Below are 15406 nucleotides of genomic sequence, written 5' to 3'. Positions count from 1 at the left end.
AATTTCTATATATTTATTATACTAATCCCTTAACTCAATAAAATATACAATGATTCCCAAATTTAAAAACTTATAAATGCATTTAAGTATTAAAAAAATTTATTTTTGTAAGTATAATTTACAACTTTATTTTTACTTTACCCATTTAAGCTGACTTAATTTGTAAATATTTTTAATGCATTTTTACTTTATTAAAAAGCCTAAATAAATATAGATTAAATTAATTAATTAATATCTATATAAATTAACCAAAACAAAATTAGCTTTTTTTATATTAATAATAGTTAAAAAATAAAAACAAGCAAGCAAATACGAATAAAATTTAATCTTTTTTACTATTTAAATATTTTTATTTTATTTTAACATTTTTATTTTTTCATTAAAATTATTGTTTACTATGACAAAGACAACTAGTTATTTCTTTTCTATAAATTATTTCAGAATCTTGGTCTAATTAAACCTCTTGAATCTTTATCCCCACAACCTCTTTACTAGTCCAGAGCATCAGTGTCAAGACCAATTTTTTTAACTTTCTAAACCTAAAAAATAAAATATTTTATAAATTTACAATAATATTAAAAAATATTGTTTACATCGTAAGAAAGATTAACAACATGCTTTGGAGAGATATTCAACCATCTTGTGAATATATCAACATCCTTATCTCTTCCACTAATCATAGCATGTTCTAAAAGAAGTACACCAATAAAAACTCTAACAAAGCTATTTAATTAATATAAAAATAAATAAATTACTTTTGCTTAATTTATTATTGAAATTTTACTTAAATACTATTTCCCTCAAGTGATGAGAATATTTAGGGAATTCCTTGCTTAAAATCAAGTTATTCAATTGCTATTGATTTTCGTTAAATTCATTTACAAGGATTGTGTAATTATCTTTAAACAAATTCTTAGAAATTAAGCCGTTTTCATTAGAACTTTTAATAATTAATTTTAACAATAAAAACAAAGTCTAAAAATTATTTATATTCTTACACTACATTTAAGAGAATAGATTAAATAAACTTCACATAAGAATCCATACTTGAGTTATTTACAATAGCCCTGTAGAAATCAAGGCAAAGAACGTTTGTTGTGCCTTCCCAAATAGCTAAAACCTATGAATCTCTAAATAGATTAGGTAAATGAGAATTTTCCATATAACCCAAGCCACCAAAATATTCAAGACCTTCACTGCACAATCTAACAACATCTTTACCACTATATAACTTTAGTATTGGAGAAGATATTCTCAAAAGATCACCTTCCATCTGAGTTGCTGTATTTGATTACTCTTTAGAAAGCCAATATCCAACTCTCAGTAAAAGTATTAAATTTCCTCTATTAAATTTGAATTTAATTAATAAAATTAAATTACACTATTAAAAAATTACCTAAAAGTAACTTCCATATCACTTAATACCTTAACTTGTAAGGGTATTTTGCTTAGTTTATTTCCAAATACCGCCCTCCTATCACTGTAATCTCTACAAAGTGCAATCATTCTTCTCATACCTCCAACAGCACTATTTTTACAAATAAAAATATTTTAGTTTTCATTTAGTTTTCAAAAATGTTAAAAACAAAAATATTAAATAAATAAACTGTATTTCCTAAAAAAAATTAACTTTTCATGGTTAACTTTTTTTTACTAAAATATTTAAAAGATTTTTCTAATTATTTTGAATTTAAATATTAAACTTAAAAATAGGTTAAATGCAAATTAATTTATTAATTTATTACAAAGCTGAGTTATATAATCTAGTAATGTTTAACATATGAGAAATATATTTAATTCCCTTTCCTACTGGAGAAATCAAGTATGCTGGAGTTCCTTTAAGAAGAAGCTCAGCAGTAGGCAATTGCTTAGTTCCTAATTTTTCCTTTAATCTAATAATCTCTATCTTATTTAACTCCTTGTCTTTCTTTCTTAGCTTAAGCAAGAAAAGAGAAAGTGGAATTTTGTGCATTTCCTTTTTATTTTAAAATGTTATAACTTGCCAATTTATCTAAAAATATTTCATTCATTATTTACTTCCAAGGTAAGTTTTGCCCCTTCAGGGATAATTCTTGCCAAAGCTAAAGTAACTTGACAGTCTGTGGCAGAAGAAAACCATTTATAGCCATACAATCTGTATTTGTTAGGCTTGTAGTTTACAGCAACAGTCTCTGTAGAGCCAGATACATCCGAACCACCTCTTTTTTCAGTCATCCATTAGCCTTAGTAATAAAATATAAAATCAATTAAAGAATCAGTATAATTCATCAAAAAATTTCTGAATGAAATTTGAAAGAGTGAATGAATAAATCTTTTTAAAATTTAAATCAAGATTTAATTAAAAGTAACAAAGAAATGTAATTCATTCAATTATTAAATATTTATTATTAATTTTTTTTATGTAATCTTTTTGGATTTACTTTTTATTAATTTCTACTAATCTCAAAAAATTTCTTTCATAAAAGAAAAACTGTAATTATAAAAATATTTCAAAATAAAATCATTTTGTTTGTTAGTTCAAATTCAATCAGTTTTGTGCTAGTTTTTTTTTTTGAATAGTTATTTTAAAGTTATTTATTTTTTAAATAGAAATTATATATACCTGATGTCCAAAATTCAGCAGGATTGTATGTTGTCAGGTGATTTAGTGCGTCTTATATTTTACCAATGACTTTTTTATCTAAAACTTTGCTATCATGAGCTAGAACTTATGTTAAAACATATGAAGCCCCATCTGTCATAGCTAAAGGACATCCATATAATCCACTAGAAGTTGAATAAATATAGAGCTTGATAAGCTATATCAATCTTGCATATTATCCATTTTCTGTTTGAATAAAGGAAGAAAGAAATTAAATCGAAAAACTAAATAAATCAATTATTATTTTTTATTATGAAAAGTATTCAATATATTTAAGGATAATTACAAGGATCATATGCTGTTGCTACTATTCCTTATTCAGCAGATATTTCATGCATTTTGTGCCAAGCATTTGATAAATTTAATTTATCTATTCTTCTTCCATAAGCATCAAATTAAACAAGCTGAGGCTGCTCTCTTTCGCATTACTTAGCTAAATCAAGCATTTTGTTAACTGCTAAGTCACCTAATTTTTCAAGATCTTTTTAGTGTTTACCCAAAATTTCGCTGCTAATTAAGGGCTTGAGGTACTCGTTTAAGGCAGAATCTTCTAAATATTAATTTCCTAAGTGAGGACCTTCTTAATGAAGCGATCTCAAATATTCAAGATGCTTAACAGGATCAAACTCCTATTTTTCTAAGCCGTATTTGTTAATTCCTTGCATCTTAACTAAATTTTTTATTTAATTGCGTTTCCTTTTTTTTGTTGTTTGTATTTATCTTTTTTAGAATCGTCTCTAATGAATTATAAACGGGTTTAATAATTGTTTTTTTGTATTTGCTTATTTGTATGATTCAATCAATCAATCCTACTTATCCTAATGATATAATTTTTATTTTTATTATATAATTAATTTACAGAATATCTGACGTATCAACTAAGTGTCTTTTATTACGCTATCTCCGTCAATTTAGATTTACTAAAACCTATAATCCTCCATTTATTTTTAAATGGAGATTTATGTTTAGATTAGGAAATTTTAATATTAATTCATTTATTTATCTATTTTGCATTCTAGATTTAAATTTTCTACTTGCACTGTTTGACGTAGAGACTTACTGCAAGAAACTATTGATAAAAGTTTATTTTATTTATATTTATTAGTGTTTTGTGTATTCCGTTTCCAAATTTATTAACTAAGTTTAAAAAACAGTCATAAATATACATTTAACATATTTAAGATCATAGTATATAGTTGAATTTCAATTAAAATACATATTTTCAGAAAATCAAATTGATTTGACTTATTTAACATGAATTTTTAAAATTTGATTCCCAAAACAAAGTATCAGTATCCATATTCGTTTTTAAAACTTCTTTTATTTATTAAAATATTGAAATAAATATTTAATTGTTCAATCTATCTTGTAAAAATAATATACACTGCTTTTGTAAAATAAAATATGAATAAATTTAAACAATTTTAATGGCTATTATTTATTTAGCATTTAAAGATAATACATTTATTATTTGAATATGGGTTATTTTTTATAATCTTTCTGCTAAATATTTAATAATATATAAAATAAACTTCTAAAAATAAAGTAAGTATTTTATTTAAATTTTCATTATACTTGATAAAAAATATAGAAATAATAAAAAATGTAAATGCATACTCTAAAAAATAAAAAAGTTGATAAAGATAGAAATATTTTATATTAAATTAAAAAAAACTAAATATGTTCCATTTAAATGTAAATTATACATAATATCTGATGTATAGATTGATAGATGTAGACATAATCAAAAATATAGATTCAAACTCAAAAAATAAATTTTTATATTGGTAGAAATATACTTTATCAATATGTAGAAGAGATAGATACTATATCCTAAAGCAGAAGTATTTTTCTATAAGAAAAATTAATAAAAAATGTTCATTAAATATTTTTTTTTGTTTTGAATATAGAAATTTTATAATTTTTTATCAGGAAATATCAAAAGATTATTAATTAAAAGGATTAATTTGATTTATCTTAAAATCGGTAACAAACAAACAGTAAAATAGATATTTAATAAATAAAGAAAAGAATTTTAAAATAACTCACAAAATGAAGCCTTAGTAAATATCTAAAAAAAAGCATTTATTGAACATAAATATCAAAAAATCAGCCGAAATAGATTCAAAGCTAAAAGATTTAGCAACTGCTTTAAAAGCTGTTCAAGATAAAGATAAAGTTGAATTAAATCTTGAAACTTATTTTGACAGTGACTAAGATGTCTTAAAGTTTACAATCTAGTTTTAAAAGATATCTAACTAAATAAATTATATTAAGTGGATTATAAAAGGAAAGTTTACTGACGAAGGATAATCTAGTGCTTTTGGATAAATTTTATCAAAGTTAAACAAAGCTTTTCGTATTGAACTACATTTTTAGGATACTTTTTTCGCAGATGTTGGAGCAAAGTTTTTGGCAAAATCACTTAAAAGTTTAAATAATCTTCATGTCTTCAAACTGATTATCACTTATCCACTTGGAAGGATCGCTAAAAATTTATCATAAATAGGAATCGATTTAATCTAAGATTCTCTAAACAGTATGAAAAACTTAGAAGAATTCGAAAGTAATTTAACTAGTTGGGGATTAACTGGACCAAATAGCACAAAAAGTGGTCTTTCAAATTACATTTATAACCTCCACTAGCATTATAGATAATTGTACAATTATGAGGGAGACAATTAATGGGAATAATTATACAAAAATTTTATTGAAGAAATAAGTAAATTTGAAAAAAGGATAACCTCTGCTTCATTTGTTTATTTTGGTTTATATGAAGCATAATACAAGGATTCGTATGATATTGATCAGGAAGAGCGAGTAAGCATTAAAAAACTTGAATTTTTTTTGAAATAAATATAATATATTTATGACTTACAATACTTAACTAAGTATTTGCATACATTTAAAGAAGAAGAAATTTTAAATTTGAAGCCTGAGTATTAAAATATTGTTCAAAATATTTCTGACTATAACTATATAATAAATAGATTAACAAAACAAAGATTATGTTAAATTCAATAAATTCTAATATTTCAGTAATATATCAAATCTGTATTAAATATCAACTCAGCTATGGTATTGACTGATCTATGGTTTGATTGATACTTTTAACTTAAATAAAAGATAAATCAATCACTTTATCAACTAATATTAAATAGAAAATAAAACTAAGTAATTTATCTACTAAAGAAAGTAATAAAATAAAATATCAGTATTTTATCTATTAATATAAAATAATAAATGAATAATTTATTTATTAATAAAAATAAATCAATAATTAATATATAAATTATTTTATAATTTTAATTAACCATCATAATCAAAATCAAATGCAAAATTGCGTTTATTCTGTACAATAAAATATTTATTAAGCAAGATTATCCAAATATAAATATTTCTCTTAATCAAGTTTATTAAATATATTTCTATATATAATTTATGGAATGTATCATATTTCCTTTAAAGATTATAGTTTACTATTTTTAATTAATTTTAAGATGTTATTAATGGTTATGGATTAAAAATATATTAAAATAATAAACAATAAAATTTCTCAAATCATCAAATTTAATATCTAGGCATAAAGATATTTATTTCTTTTGATATGATTGATTCTACTTTCAACTCAAAAACTGATAAAAAAAATACTATTCGATGCTCTCCTTATCATAAAATAAAATAATCTAGGAACAAAAATTGATCTCGATTTATTTTACATTTAATTAAGGAGCCTTCATTAATTATTTTATTAGCTAAAAAAACTAATTAAATTGATTAAAAAATAAAGACAAAATATGATAATTAAACAAATAGTAACCTTTGCTTTGCTTTTAATACTAAGCAAGGCGGAAATCATAAAAATTCAACTCAAAAAATAGACAATAACCTAACTTGATTATTTATAATAAGATTCAAACATATTATAACATGGCGGTAATAGTAGATATTTACAATAATCATCATAAGGCTCTAAATAAAATGTTGATTTAGCTAATTACCTTTAATAATAATATTCGGCAGAAATCACAATCGGAAAGGGTAAAAAAACTTTATAAGTCCTTGTTGATACTGGCTCAAGTAAGCTCATGCTACCGAGCAAGAACTGCATCGATAATAAAAATTGCAAGGTAAAATAACAAAATAGAATTTTATTTAGATGATAATTTTTTATAAACTAAGGGCTTCAATGCGTATTATGATTGTTTATCCTCAGATGGCTGCAATACCACAAATATAGAGTATACTTAAAACTACTTGACTGGATAAGTGAATGGTGTCAATGTGAATGCAACAGTAGGAATAGCTAATTTATCTCAAATCTAACAATCTGTACTCTTGTTTGATGAATCTAATAAATTTACCAATGAATTCGTATTAACAATTAATTATCTTTCCTTTAATTAGAAAAAAAAGCATGTTATATAAATTTAATTTAATTTTTAATTTTTTAGTATTTGAAGATGCTTTTTCTGATATTTTATGATTATTGAAATTCTTATTTTAATTTTATTTAACATAGTCTGATGGCTTATTAGGATTGTCAGTTTATAATAAAGATAACAATGGAAGCAATTCTTTCGTTACTAATCTCTATAAAAATGGTGTGATTCAAGAAAATATGTTCTCTTTGTATCTAGGATACAAATTGGATGACTCAGAACTTGTTTTGGGAGGTTATAACTCTAAAAAGATAGATCCGTCTTCTAAAATTTATAACCATAAGATATTATAAAATTTACAATATGACGATTCGTAGAAATGGGTTATTCCAGTATAAAGAATTGAATTAAATACTTTTTCCAAAACACTTTCTTCATAAAATAACCTGGCGATTATTGACTCTTCCTATCCTTATCTGGGAGTAGAACAAAGTATGTATTAAGGTATGGTAGACTATTTTGTTAAGAAAGGAGCTAAGCTAATAAACAATAAATATCAAATCGAATGCAACAAAACTCTTGATGATATATAATTCACTATCACGGATTCTGATTAAGTAGGAAGGATTTATTCTCTTCCTTTTTCATTTTACACTTCAAACTCATCAAATACATGCACTTTTTTAATTTAATCTTATAACGGAGCAAGTAATGTAGGTTTTGTGCTTGGAAATGCATTTCTAAGAAGATATGTTTCAATCTTCTACTACTCAAATTTAACAGTTAGTAACCTTAAAAAATTTTAGTCTAATTAACATTAAAAAATTTCATCTTAAATTAATAGGTTTTGGATAATCAACCGCAAACCCAAATGATGATTACACAAGTGGCTTACCCACATGGGCTATAGCTGTAATAGCTGCTGCTGCATCTCTGTTTTCATTAGCAGGAGGATTTGCCTTATATAAAAAATGCAAAGGAAATAAAAATAGAAGTGGCCTTACTTAAACTATGGTTAGCAATACATCTATTTGAACCATAAACATTTTAATCAATTTTACTATTAATTAATAAATTTACAGTAAATAAAAACATTTTATTTTTTTAACAAGAATAAAATATTTCAAGTAAAAAATATTTTTTTAATTTTTTATATGAAAATATAACCAATAAATAACTAATAAATGCATAAATTATTACATAAATAAATTCTCTAATAATTATTTATTATGTAGGAAATATATTTAGTATAAAAAAAATATTATTTTATAAATTTAAAGAAAAAGAAAAATAATTTAAAAAAATATTTTATATCTATGCAAAAAATTCCCCTTATTTATTTAAATAATATCTTATAAAATAATACTAACTTATTAAAATAATAAATAAATATATTTATATATATGTGCATAGATAAAAACTAGGTTTTACTATTGTTATATGGTTTTTTTGTTAAAGAATAATTAATTAAATTATGTTAATGAATTTATAATAAATTGTATTGAGTTATTTATCTATTTTTTTCAAAAATTTGTTATTTATTTGTTAATTTATTAAAATTTGATCAAAATTGTGCTTCTTTTCAAAAATTAATATATAAAAAATTTATTATAAGAATAAATTAAGTCTTAAGTAAATTTCAATAAAATGAAGAGAAAGCTTTTTTTGACTTACTTATTATATTATTGCTGTGAAGTAATCAATATATTTCTGGCAGTTGAATGGCATTTAGCAGGATAAAATGCCTATTTTATAACATTTTTAGTCCTTTTTTCATTTGAAAAATTAGCTTTATTAGTTAGTTAATTATTTGTAATTTCTGAATATCCGGTTTGTTTCTTAATAATGTTTTAATTTTTAGATTGTTGTTAACTTGGATTCATACCTATCTTAAATGGGATATACTTAGAACATTTCGAGTTTACTCTGCTTTTTTTTAAGCTATATTTAAGGGTAATTCCCCTATGTTTATTCCAAAGCTTTTTTATATTTAATTTCTTAATAACAAATGATGATAATGAAATTGATTATTATGTGCTTATCTTAACTTATACTAATTATTTAGCTATTTTAGGTATAAATGTCCTTATTTTAATGCTCAATAGTGATGAATTTAAAATTAAATAATTTTTCAGAATGGTTATTGAAGTATTTACTGCATATATTACACTAGCCTCTTTATTTGGATTTAGTTTACCTTAATAAGTAAAAATAGGTTATTATGCTTTAAGCTTATAGTTAGCTGCTATTATTATAAAGATCTTTTTAATACCTAAATCTAATTAGAGAAATAAGTATGCAATAAAATCAATTTCATGTTTTCTAACTTAATTCTAAATATTTAAATATACAGATTTTAATAAGGAAAAATATGATGTTACTAAAATGTAAGTAAAAGTAACTTACTACTTAAACTAGTATATTAGATTAGCAAGTCTACTCTTATTATTAATAAAAACATCAAATTTTGATTTAAATTAATTTGATTCATTAAAATAGTAAATAATAATAATAAACTACATTTTTTCAGTAACTCTAGGATTTATATTAGTGATTTGCTCTTTTAAAAAAATTTATAAAATGATATTTTGTTAAAGAATAAGTTATACTTAACTCAGTATAAATTCAATTTAGAAATTAATTAAAAAAACTTAGCAAAAACCCAAAAGCTTAAAAGCATTACATATAATTTTCTTAGAAAATTAAAAAAATTAACTAATGTATAATAAATAGTATATTAATAACTCATAATACATATAAATGTAAAATGATATGGAAAGCTGTAAGCCCTATTGTTTTCTTTTTATAGATTTGTTCTAGAATATCTCTAATCTACATTCTTAAGGAATTAAAATTCTAATGAAAAATCTACCTTATATTTGTGAACATCACTATATCTAGATAATTTCATCAATAGAATATCCTCCTGATGAACTTCTTGACTAACCTAAGTAACTAACCACTCATGAACTAAAATAAGTTTTCATTTAAAGATATGAGCTTGGGTATGGTTGTAGAAGCAAAAATAATGTAATTTACTATTACTTTGAGTAATACTTGAAATGCAGATAGATTGATTAATATTAAACCTTAGTATCGTTAACAATGCAAATAAATTTATTCTATCTTATAGTTTCACATAAACAATTATTTTCTTCTTCTCAGATATTATATGATCTCTACTAATGAAATAAATTCAATAAAAATTAAAAGAAAATTAAATAAAATATAAAACTAAGATAGGATACATGTTAATAATTATTATATTTTATCTTTAAACTAACTTTTTTATTGATAATAAACAAATAATTTTTAAATTCATAGTAAATTGTGGTAAATAAATTTTTAGAAATATCCAAATTAAAAATATTAGCAAACATTTTTTTCATTTTAACACTAATTATTCAGTAAAACTTAAAAAGAATTTAAATTTTTATACAATTTTGACATAGTATATATTCTTAATACATACCTCTAAAACAAAATTATAAATACCCACTCACACTTCATAGATATTTAAATTAAATAAATTGAAAAAATCTAAGTTGGTTTTTATTTTATTTGATTATTTAAATTGAAAAATAGTGAACAAAATTTGAATGAATATTTAGTTTAAAAAAGAATTATAAATTTAAAATTAATTTTTAAATAGAAAATAAACTAAAGAATAATAATTATAATTATAAAATATTTTTAAATATTTATTTAAAGAATCAAAAATTTTGTTTTATCAAAAAACTTTGCAATCATTTTCTTCAAGAGTAGTCTCTTTGTATTTCTTTTTTTTGACAATTATATTTTCGGAGATATATTTTTTACAGAAATCAGCTGTTGGGTATTTTGGACTGCAATCTAATAATTTTTAAAAGCACTCAAGAGCTTCATACTTGTAGTCAATTTTATCGAATGCAAGTCCTAAGTAAAAATAACTATCTGCATCTTAGCCTTTTAGTTCGATTGCTTTTCTTAAAAATTTAATTGCCTTTTTTGGGTTATTTAGATACCTCTATTCTATTTCTCCAATTTAATAGTAAGCAAGGGAAAAACTTTAGTAAATCTTAATTACATTTTAAAAATATTCTACTGCTTTTTCATATTTTTCAAGCTATTTAAAGCAGAGTCCGATATTATAAAGGGAGAGTTTATTATTTGGATCTATTTCTAAAACTTTGTTATATTGGAAAATTGATTTATGATAATTTTTAACTTGGTACTCTATACTAGCTATTTTCATGATTGCACTAATATTTTGTGGGTTTTCTTAAATCTGTTTTTCATAGGTTTCTCTTGCTCTCACTGTGTTATTTACTTTTAGGTACCATTCGTTTAGTAATTACTCTTATTTTTCTTAGTTTGGGAATAGCTACAGATATTTTTCTAAGTACTCAATAGCTTACCATATATCTTTGAAGTAATTGTAGGAAATCTATGCAAGTATAAAGTATAAATCTTCTTCGTTTTTATTAATTTCAATAGCTTATAAAAAATTTTGTTTGGCTTGCTTGTAATCACCTAATTCATTTTAAATTAATCCTAAATATCTGTAGCATGAAGAGTTGTTGTTAGGATTAAGTTATATTGATTAAATGAAGCAGATCTATGCTTTTTAAATATTTTTAAAATGGAGATACTCTATCATACCAATTTTATAATAAGTTTCAGAGGAGTTGGGTTAATATTAAAGATAAACTTAAAATTGTTCAACTGCCTATTAATATTGTTTTAATTCTTCGTAGATTTTTCCTAACTCAAAATAAGATTGATGATAAGATGGATTTAACTTTATTGCTTCTTTATAATTATCAATTGCATTTTCTGTTTAGCCAGATAGAAAATAAGTATTTGCTAATAGAAAAAGTAACTCTATATTTTATGCATTAAGATTAAGGGCTTATTTATAGCTTTCTATTGATTCATAATATTTTCTTTGAATGCTATAAACATTTGCAATATTTTTATACAAAATGTAATTGTTTGGATCTCTTTTTAATCCTTTTTATAAAAATTGTAAAGCAAGGTCGTATTTTCCTTAGCATTATAAAGACATAGCCACAGCACTGATTGCTTCTATGTTTTGTGGGTTTATAATTAATTCATTTTGGTAGTACTTTATCTGCTATGTGAATTCCTTTTCTAAAAGTCCTAGACGATAATTTACCATTTTTTATTTTGGATCAAGCTAAAGGGATTTAATATAATTTTTTTTAGCTTCCTCAGGGTTACTTTGATGATACAACTGACCTAATCTATGATAAACATCTGCATTTTAGGGTTCGAGCTCCATTTATTTTTGTATGTACTCCACAGCTTTTAAAGAGTTTCCTTTCTATTACTCTATTTTGCAGAGGATTTCATAAATTTTAGGTGTGTTTGAATTGATCTACATACATTAATTTATATAACTTTAAGCTGAATCTAAATCTTTTATATTTAGATGTAAATTTGCTAAATTAATTAAATATTCTAACTTTAAAAAATTAGTATTAATAGCAATTTTATAGTGCTCAATAGCCTAATTGAAATCTTGTAAATAAAATCCTAATACTAAACCAATTCCTGCATTAGCTTGCTCATCTTCTGGATCTTACTCTAACACCTTTTTATAATATTTAATTGCACTTTCAAAATTTCCTAGGCTTAATTAACACCTAGCTAGGTTGTAGAGTGCCCACTTATTATATGGATCTAAAGAAATAGATTTTTTAAAGAGTTGCTCTTAATTTGCTAAATCAACCTCTTTTTGGCCAAGGAAATTTAATAAAATAGAATTTTCGGGATAAAGAATTTAAGCATTGATTAGATATTATTCGGCCTCCCAAGAATCTTTATTTTTATAATAATTATCAGCTAAATGAATGTGAGTTAATAGGTCTTTTTTGTTAATTTCATAAGCTTACTTGTAAAAGTATATAGCTTTTGTATAGTTTTGCATTTCATTGCTGTAGAAACTACCTAATCTTTAAAATACGACTGGATTATGTTTCTTATTTAAATTAGCAACTTTTTCTGCGAGATCTAAAGTATTGATTTAATTTTAATGTCTATATTATATAAGCTAAAGTGATAACAACTCAACTGATTAATTTTCAATTTAAAGGCCTTAAATCAAATAATTGAGAGCTTCCTTTTCTTTATTAGCTAATATGAGTAACCAAGCATAAATATAGTATGTCCTCCAATACTATTTCTTTATTGAGAGACACTTATTTAAATATGATTTTGCTTTTGAAATATATTTGAGCTCTCTGTTCAAAATAATGCATGTGCAGATACCTAAATATGCATCAATTTCATTGCCATCAATTTATATTGCTTCTTCGAAATACTTTTTTGATAATTCATAATTGGAAAAAGCGTATGCATTTAAATAGCCAAGAGTTAATAGCGCTTGCACACTATTAGGATATTCTTTCAAATGTTTTGAGTACTTGTTAAAAATAATATTTGTTTCCATAAAATCTATATCAATATTTTTATCTATTGCAACCTACACACTAAAAGCCTTCTTATGCAATTATACTTCAGGTATTTTCTCTGAATCATCCTTTTTATTACTTATAGGGAACTATTCTAAACTTGATGATAACTTCCTATTTGTTTCTTAATTTATAGGAGATTATAGTACTTGATTCGCTTCCGTAATTTATGTTAGAATGGTTTAGCTCTCAGAATAAAACTTCAATTTACTTGACTATAAAACATCAATTAGTTCTGAACCAGAAGAGCTTTGTGTACTCTTTGAACCCAAACTTTCATTTAACATACCATTTCTTCCATAATACAAAGAAAATATTTTTTCTCTAATTTCAGGAAAAGAAGGTCTTTTTTGAGGATCTTTATTTAGTATGAATTTTATTAATTAATTTGAGCTCTCAGATAAAAAAGGAGCATCAGATACTTGATAATTATTGTTTTACAAATTTAATAGCTAGTTATATTTTATGCCCCCAAGTATCATTAGACAGATACCAAAAGCCCAAATATCACCTTTTTTTGTTTATTTAATTTAAGACTTTTGTGCATTTAAATCTTCTTGTAATTCAGGTGGGAAATACAAAAAAACACCTCTAGCTGTTTAAGTATATAGAACTTTGCTTTTTAATAGATCATCATACTTTTTAGCAAGCCCAAAATCACAAAGCTTAACAATGTTATCAGTTGTTATAAGAATATTTCTTACTGAAAGATCTCTTAGAACATAATCCTTATTATGCAAATACTCAATTCCGTCAATAATTTAATTAACATAATGGAGAAACAGCATATCATTTATAGGCTGTGTATTTTAATCAATCCAATCTTAAAGTGAACACTAACATAAATTCATTTAAATAAAGTGATAAAGTCCAATTACGAAGTCTGAATGGATTTAAACTATATTTTTGTGATCGCAGGATCGCAAAATTGTAGCTTCATCCTCGCATTATTTAAGAAGATTCTTATTAACCTTTCCTGTCATAGTATTAATAATAGATTAAGCTTTAATAGCATATTTTTTAGATGGATCAGACATTTCTTCTACAAATAAGACCAAACCAAATCCACCTCTACCACCATATTTGTTAGTGATTTTAAAGCCCTTATTTTGCTCTAATTCTTCTTGAAGAAACTCTAAAGTTTCTTGTAAAATGGCTTCCTCTTCAGTTTAACTTGAATTCATATAATTACTACAAAGATTAAAAAAATTAAAATCTCAATTTTTTATTACTTGAAATTTTTTTTCTTTGAATTGTAAAATATTCAATCAAATTTTTTATTATACTTTCTTTAAATAGGATTAACGCAAGGTAATTAAAATTGAATATTTTTGGTAAAATCAATACAAAGTAAATAAAAATTTCTTTTTTTTTAGTGTGAGAACAAGTAATGTCTTTTGTAATTTATCATCTTACATTAAAACAAGAATTAAAAAAACCTTTATAAATGTGAAATACCAAATTATTTGAATAAATTAAAAAATAAGACTGAAATAATTAAATTAATTTGTTGTATCAGCTGTAAGATATATTTCTTTTATATTTTTAAAATATATCAAATCCTAAAATAAAATACTTAAGATTTTTTGCGGTGAGTAATTTTATTATTTGTAAGAAGCTTAAGGATAAATTAAAAAAAATTATTTATTTCTATTTAAAAATGTTAATTTTAATTTGATTTGTAAAATATAATTTTTAGTCAAATTTACATTAATGCTGACCAGATATTATGTTAGTTAGTTAGCATATTGGGAAAAAATAATTATTATTTTATTTTCTCATCAAAAATTTTGATTTAATTTTAAATTTATTTTCTAATTTATTTTTTTAAGGTAAAGTTCAAATTAAAATGATTTCTAAATTTTAAGTTTCAATTACAAATCCAAATAATTAAAAAATATTTTAAA

The 15406-nt window shown here is 23.0% G+C and overlaps 4 protein-coding genes across 4 annotated transcripts; 1 reads left to right on the top strand and 3 right to left on the bottom strand. All coding sequences in view use genetic code 6, as the record gives it.

Annotated features, from left to right (window-relative positions):
• Positions 1–437: 437 nt before the first annotated feature.
• TTHERM_00678560 (acyl-CoA dehydrogenase) lies at positions 438–3306 on the bottom strand (the record flags this gene model as incomplete). Its single annotated transcript, XM_001027832.3, has 9 exons — positions 438–539; positions 594–723; positions 785–940; positions 999–1343; positions 1397–1528; positions 1746–1975; positions 2038–2222; positions 2603–2827; positions 2928–3306. The coding sequence occupies 9 exons, from the start codon at positions 3304–3306 to the stop codon at positions 438–440; spliced, it is 1884 nt and encodes a 627-aa protein (XP_001027832.2).
• Positions 3307–5105: 1799 nt separating this feature from the next.
• Positions 5106–5546, bottom strand: TTHERM_000678559 (hypothetical protein; the record flags this gene model as incomplete). Its single annotated transcript, XM_012801029.1, has 1 exon — positions 5106–5546. The coding sequence occupies one exon, from the start codon at positions 5544–5546 to the stop codon at positions 5106–5108; it is 441 nt and encodes a 146-aa protein (XP_012656483.1).
• Positions 5547–6438: 892 nt separating this feature from the next.
• Positions 6439–8058, top strand: TTHERM_00678540 (eukaryotic aspartyl protease; the record flags this gene model as incomplete). The annotated part of the gene is made up of 4 exons (XM_001027830.1): positions 6439–6771; positions 6824–7015; positions 7164–7809; positions 7868–8058. The coding sequence occupies 4 exons, from the start codon at positions 6439–6441 to the stop codon at positions 8056–8058; spliced, it is 1362 nt and encodes a 453-aa protein (XP_001027830.1).
• A 2695-nt stretch (positions 8059–10753) lies between these two features.
• On the bottom strand, positions 10754–14683 carry TTHERM_00678530 (tetratricopeptide repeat protein; the record flags this gene model as incomplete). The annotated part of the gene is made up of 1 exon (XM_001027829.2): positions 10754–14683. One exon carries the CDS (start codon positions 14681–14683, stop codon positions 10754–10756), a length of 3930 nt encoding a protein of 1309 aa, XP_001027829.2.
• Between the last annotated feature and the right edge of the window lie 723 nt (positions 14684–15406).

The sequence above is a fragment of the Tetrahymena thermophila genome (genome assembly GCF_000189635.1).
Source record: "Tetrahymena thermophila SB210 genomic scaffold scf_8253823, whole genome shotgun sequence".
NCBI lineage: Eukaryota > Ciliophora > Oligohymenophorea > Hymenostomatida > Tetrahymenidae > Tetrahymena > Tetrahymena thermophila.
The sequence above is the reverse complement of the archived record's forward strand: the minus strand, read 5'-3'. Positions and strand labels throughout refer to the sequence as shown.